This window comes from Myotis davidii, unplaced genomic scaffold, assembly GCF_000327345.1.
Source record: "Myotis davidii unplaced genomic scaffold, ASM32734v1 scaffold648, whole genome shotgun sequence".
Taxonomy (NCBI): Eukaryota; Metazoa; Chordata; class Mammalia; order Chiroptera; family Vespertilionidae; genus Myotis; species Myotis davidii.
The window spans coordinates 71,678-77,643 of NW_006299603.1; the positions used below are offsets into that span (position 1 = coordinate 71,678).

A 5,966-nucleotide genomic window follows, 5' to 3' on the forward strand; every position below is an offset into this window, starting at 1 on the left:
CTGCTGGAGCCCCGGGCGCTGGAGGAGGCGGCGGCCCGAGAGGAGCCGCCCTCCTTGGAGACTTCCCCGCGGCCGCCCAGCGCCAGCACCGGCGCCCCCGGGGGTCCCTGCCGCAGCCCTTCCCTGGGCTCCGACTGTCCCCGTGGGGCCGGCCCTTCCGGAGAGGCCTGCCATGAGGGGCAGGGCCCCTCACCCACCCTCTGGGGCCTCCAGGCTGAAACAGGAGGGGAGAGCCCGCCCAGAGAGGTGGCAGGTGCCCCGGAAATGGAGTTTCGGGAAGGGCAGAGACCATTTTCATCTTCTGGCGGAGATCCTTGCCTTGCTGAGCAAGAGGGGTCCTCCCAGGACAGCTGTGGGGGTGCGCCGGCTCCTTTTTATCACCCCCAGAGGGGCCCTGCCACCAGGAAGGGCTCTGATCCCCCTGAGGCTGTTGCACCCCAAGCTCCTGCCTCCGTCCTCTCCCGGGGACTGCAGGCTCCCTCCTCCTCAGCTCAAGCAAGCCTCCAGTCAGGCCCTAAGATGGGGCTGGAGGCCACCCTGTTTCCTGGGAGGCCCCGTCCCCCCAGCTCTCCAGGGCCAGCCTCCCCATCTGGCATGGCGCCCGGCTCCTCCCTGGACACCGAGGATCTAGCCCAGGAGACAGAGGGCCTGTGGGAGTCTGAGCCCAGCCCACCTCAGCCTCGGGAGCAGGCGACCTCACGGAAGTTCTCCCTTGGGCACCATGGCGGTTATGCAGGGGTGGCCGGCTATGGCGCCTTTGCCTTTGGCGGGGATGCGGGAGGCATACTGGGACAGGGACCCCTGTGGGCCCGGATGACCTGGGCCACCTCTCAGTCCTCGGAGGAACAGGACGAAACAGGGGCCGAGAGCCCACTCCCCCAGGCCAGCATGGTGCCCTGGCCAGAGGGCAGCGGGGGCAGGGGATCCCAGGTGTCGCTGGTGCAGATCCAGGACCTGTCAGGGGACATGGAGGCAGCAGACACCATGTCTCTGGATATATCAGAGGTGGAGCCTGCCTACCTCAACCTGTCGGACCTGTACGACATCAAGTACCTTCCCTTTGAGTTCATGCTCTTCAGGAAGATCCCCAAGCCAGAGCTGCCACCATCCCCAACGTCGGAGGCCGGGGAGGAGCTGGCTGAGCTCCCAGAGGCCACGTGGTCCTGGCAGAGCGGGCTGGGCCTGCCTGCCAGCCTGGAGATCAGGGAAGAGCTGGAGGACAGTGAGGCCCTGTTCAGGGAGGCAGGTGGCAGCAGGAAGCGCAAGTGGTCACCCCCCTCCAGTGGCCTGCGCTTCCCTGGGAGGCAGGCCCTGCTGGACGAGCCTGTGGAACTGGGGCTGCGCCAGAAGGTGAGGGCCTCAGTGGCCCATATCTCCAGCCTCCTGAGAGGCAGGCCTCAAGGTGAGTCTCCCCCCGACCCCCCGCCATCATGGGGGCTTCTGGGCCTGGCCAGGTGTGCCCTCTGCACCTTGGGGCACCTTGCACACACGACCAGGAATCAGCTCAGGAGCCCACCCGAGGCAGGAAGCCCTCCCTACCCCTGCCTGTGCCTGTGCTGCTCACCCCCATGCCCATGGGCTTCTGTTCCCAAGGTGATCTTCTTGGCTTCATCCCCTCCCATGTGCCTCTGAGACCTAGTGCTGGGACCTGGAGCAACTGCAGGGGTTACACCCCCGCGGAGAGGATCCTTCCCGGGCCAGTCTTCCTGACCCCTGACCCTCACTGACCCCACCCGACCCCAGATCTCAGCCAGGACTTCTGGGCACCGGCACCCCTGAGCTGCTGGCCTTACTTGCCAGAGGCCCTCCCACTTAGAACGGACAGATGCTGACAGGCTCGGGGGAGGGGTGGACTCCTCAGCAGATTTAGTTTGTTCCCCCCCAAAACCCCTAGGATCTGGGCTTTTCTGCTACATGGGAATCTGGCAGAGGGTAGTAGGTGGCCCCAGAGTCCTCCTCCCGTGCTCCTGATGGCAGTGCCAGGCAGCTGGTGTGACCTCCCTTGGTTCTGTCCTCCATGCAGGTCCAGAGAAGGAGGGTCCCCCTAGGAAGAGGGCAGGCCTCGTTTCCTTCCGGCTGTCGGGTCTGAAGAGCAGAGACCAAGGTGAATGTGCTTCCTGGGACTGGGTCCCCCTGCTGCCCAGGAGACCACAGTGCCCAGACCAGCAGGGGAGCAAGCTAAAACCCACAGTGACTTGAGCCCAGATGGGGGTGCTCGGCTCCCTGGTTGTCGGGACTGAGCACTTCCTGGAGGAGGTGCTAGTGTTAAAGATGAACTGGGTGAGGTGGGCTTCTCTCCGGCATCCCCACCTCGGCTTTTATGCTCTGCCTGGGATCACCTCTGACACTTGGTCCACCTCCCTTCTCTAGCGCCATCCTTCCTAAGGGAGCTTGCAGATGAGACCGTGGTCCTGGGCCAGTCTGTGACTCTTGCCTGCCAAGTGTCGGCCCAGCCAGCTGCCCAGGCCACCTGGGATAAAGGTAAGGAGCTATCCCGGTGTCGGGGAGGAGGTGGAAGTGTGGCTGGACAGCAGGGGGTATTCCTTGACTTCATGGCTATCAACTTACAGAGGGAAACTGAGGCCCAGATAGGGTGTGGGGCTGGGTGTTTTGAGCTGCCCCCCAGGCTTGCTTTGTCCCGATGCAGATGGGGTTATCCTGGAGAGCAGCAGCCGCCTCCTCATCTCCTCCACACTAAAAAATTTCCACCTTCTGACCATCCTGGTGGTGACCCCTGAGGACCTAGGCGTGTACACATGCAGCGTGCACAATGCCCTGGGCACGGCAGCCACCACAGCTGTCCTCCGGAAGGCAGGTGTGTGGGCCTCGCCAGGCCAGCTCAGCGGGGACTGGGAGAGGGGCCACTCCAGGCTATCACCTCCTCCCTGAGTTTCCAATGGGGCGGGCAGGCCTAGTCTTAGACCCCATTGATCCTAGAGGGGGTCAGGTGCCCTGCTCTACCACTCAGCCAAGCTGAGGCATCTCTGACCAGAACTTGGGGTGGGCAGGGGCCTGTGAGTGAGGGCCACTCCATGGGCTCCTGAATGTCCACTAGATGAAGGAACCTTGTGGTCAGGCAGGCAGGCCCCTCCTGAGCCTCCTCTGCTAGGCAGCACTGGAATGGGACCCTGGAATCTATGGGACCAGGGGAGGGTGGGCTCAGGTCCTGACAGTAGGATGCAGGGGTGGGGACAGGGGCTCAGAGCTGCATGGGCCGCCCCTGGAAGCCCACCTCAGACCCCTGACTGTGGGCTCTGCAGAGCGCCCCTCGTCCTCCCCGCGCCCAGACATCGGGGAGGTGTATACTGATGGGGTCTTGCTGGTCTGGAAGCCCATGGAGTCCTATGGCCCTGTGACCTACATTGTGCAGTGCAGCCTAGAAGGTAGGGCTGTGCCTGTGCTGTCGACTCCTGGGGGGCCCTGTGGCTAGTGGAGGGATGGGGGGTGCAGGAAGTACCAAGCCAATCTGTGCTTCTGGGCACCCAGGGGGGAAGGACTGCCCCCCTCTGTGCTCCTGGGCAGCCTTACTCGGGAAGGGGTCTCTCCACCTGGGACTCTGGAGTGGGGAGCTCTGGAGCTACCCCTCACCCGCTCTGTGTGGCCAGGTGGCAGCTGGAGCACGCTGGCCTCAGACATCTTTGATTGCTGCTACCTGGCCAGCAAGCTTTCCAGAGGCGGTGTGTATGCCTTTCGGACTGCGTGCGTCAGCAAGGCCGGCATGGGCCCCTACAGCAGCCCCTCTGAGCAGGTCCACCTGGGAGGGCCCAGGCACCTGGGTGAGCCTCTGCAGGACCTGGTGGGTGTCGGGTGGTGGTCCCTTCGGAATTGCCCTACCACTTCACCAAAATACATACAATCACCGGGAAGGTTTTTTCTGGCTAGTATGCTGCCCCTCCTCCCTCCCCAAATGATCCAAAGAATGAGAGGCCAAGTGTGGGTTTAAGGGTGCCAGGGAAGGGGTGCGAGGAGACAAGGTTGGGGAGCTGGGGCTAGGGCGAGTCACCGGCTTCCCTTCCCACAGCCTCGGAGGAGAGCTGCCCTGCACCGCCAGCCCAGCCGCTCCCCAGCACGCAGACCTTCGCCTTCCAAACACAAATCCGAAGGTGCGGCCGATCCCCAATCCGCTCTCCAGCATCTGCACCCCCTTCTTCCCTGCTGGGCTTCCTCCCTGCAGCTCTGAGAGTGGGAAGGGGCTGCAGGAGGGCGCGTGGGGGACAGGAAAGGTCCTCAGTAGCCTGGCCTGTGCCTCCTCACCAGGGGCCGCTTCAGCGTGGTGCGCCAGTGCCGGGAGAAGGCCAGTGGACGGGAGCTGGCCGCCAAGATCATCCCCTACCGCCCGGAGGACAGGACAGCCGTGCTTAGCGAGTACGAGGCCCTCAAGGGCCTGCGCAACCCACACTTGGCCCAGCTGCAGGCCGCCTACCTCAGCCCCCGGCACCTGGTCCTCATCTTGGAGCTGTGCTCAGGGCCGGAGCTGCTCCCCTGCCTGGCTGAGCGGTGAGGGGCCACTTGACTTGGATGCAGGGCTGGGGGAGGAGGGGCACAATGCCAGAGGCTCACTTCCTGGCTCACATCCGCCTCCACCGGGAAGGGGCTCAGCGAAACCCACCAAGCTGAGCCCTCCCCTGTGCCCCCAGGGCCTCCTATTCAGAATCTGAGGTGAAGGACTACCTGTGGCAGATGCTGAGCGCCACCCAGTACCTGCACGCACAGCGCATCCTGCATCTGGACCTCAGGTCCGAGAACATGATCGTCACAGAGTACAACCTGCTCAAGGTGGTTGACTTGGGCAATGCCCAGAGCCTCGCCCAGGAAAGGGTCCTGCCCTCAGAGAGGTTCAAAGACTATGTGGAGACCATGGGTGCGTGGGGTAAGGGGTGGGCCAGGAGCCAGTCCCTCCCACAGTCCTGCCTCCAGGCCTCACCTGTGCACCTGCTTTCCCAGCCCCGGAGCTCCTGGAGGGCCAGGGTGCCGTTCCACAGACTGACATCTGGGCCATCGGTGTGACGGCGTTCATAATGTGAGTCACCGGTGACGGGGGCGGGAGGCGGGGGGTTGTGGGGGCTGGTGTGGGATCCATGAGGATGACCTCAGACCCCCTTGTGACCTGAGTCCCCTACCTCGCTCCCGCGCAGGTTGAGCGCTGAGTACCCAGTGAGCAGCGAGGGCACGCGAGACATGCAGAAAGGCCTGCGCAAAGGGCTCATCTTGCTGAGTCGCTGCTACGCGGGGCTGTCCGGGGGAGCCGTGGCCTTCCTGCAGAGCACGCTGTGCGCGCACCCCTGGTAAGGTGGCCCTGTCCCCCAACCCCCACCCTGCCGCCCCCAGCTGCCGGTCCTGCCCATCCCCCTGTGCCCTGCACCCGCCAGAGCGGGCTGACACCCACCACCACCACCACTCTCCATGCTCCAGGGGCCGGCCGTGTGCATCCAGCTGCCTGCAGTGCCCATGGCTGACGGAGGAGGGCCCAGCCTGCTCCCAGCCCTCCGCGGTGACCTTCCCCACAGCACGTCTGCGTGCCTTTGTGCGAGAGCGTGAGAAGAGGCGGGCGCTGCTGTACAAGAAGCACAACCTGGCCCAAGTGTGCTGAGCGCTTGGTCCTTCGGTGTTTGGTGGGGGGCGGGAAGGGGGGGAGGGGTCACACTGCTAGGCAGCACACCTGGCCTGGCCTCCACACGCAGTATATGCACAGACACTAATAAAAACCAGAACCTCATGAGGCCTCATCTATTTCACTGTTTTGTTTTAGGGAAGAGGGTGAGGGCCCTGCACCTTCCTGGGGTTTGGGGAACCATCCATTTAGCAGAACTGCCCTTCCTTGGTTCATGGATTGAAAGAGCCTGTCAGGGCAGTCTCACTAGACCAGCCCACCTGCCAGTCTCTGGGGCATCTCCACTGGAACTCCTGCTCAGGGTGCACAGATCGAATGGTTCCCGTGGTGAGCGTCCTGGCTCTGATCCTCCATC

At 63.9% G+C, this 5,966-nt stretch overlaps 1 protein-coding gene across 1 annotated transcript in view; it reads left to right on the plus strand.

Moving 5' to 3' along the window:
- OBSCN (obscurin, cytoskeletal calmodulin and titin-interacting RhoGEF) overlaps nt 1-5,726 on the plus strand; it is a gene marked incomplete at its 5' end in the record, with an annotated part of 76,159 nt that extends 70,433 nt beyond the window's left edge. The window contains 12 exon segments of the mRNA XM_015571524.1: nt 1-1,402; nt 2,024-2,104; nt 2,371-2,481; nt 2,648-2,815; nt 3,261-3,383; nt 3,606-3,776; nt 4,022-4,103; nt 4,258-4,497; nt 4,638-4,861; nt 4,945-5,020; nt 5,136-5,285; nt 5,413-5,726. Coding sequence (XP_015427010.1) covers nt 1-1,402; nt 2,024-2,104; nt 2,371-2,481; nt 2,648-2,815; nt 3,261-3,383; nt 3,606-3,776; nt 4,022-4,103; nt 4,258-4,497; nt 4,638-4,861; nt 4,945-5,020; nt 5,136-5,285; nt 5,413-5,590 — 3,006 coding nt within the window.
- Nucleotides 5,727-5,966: the final 240 nt, after the last annotated feature.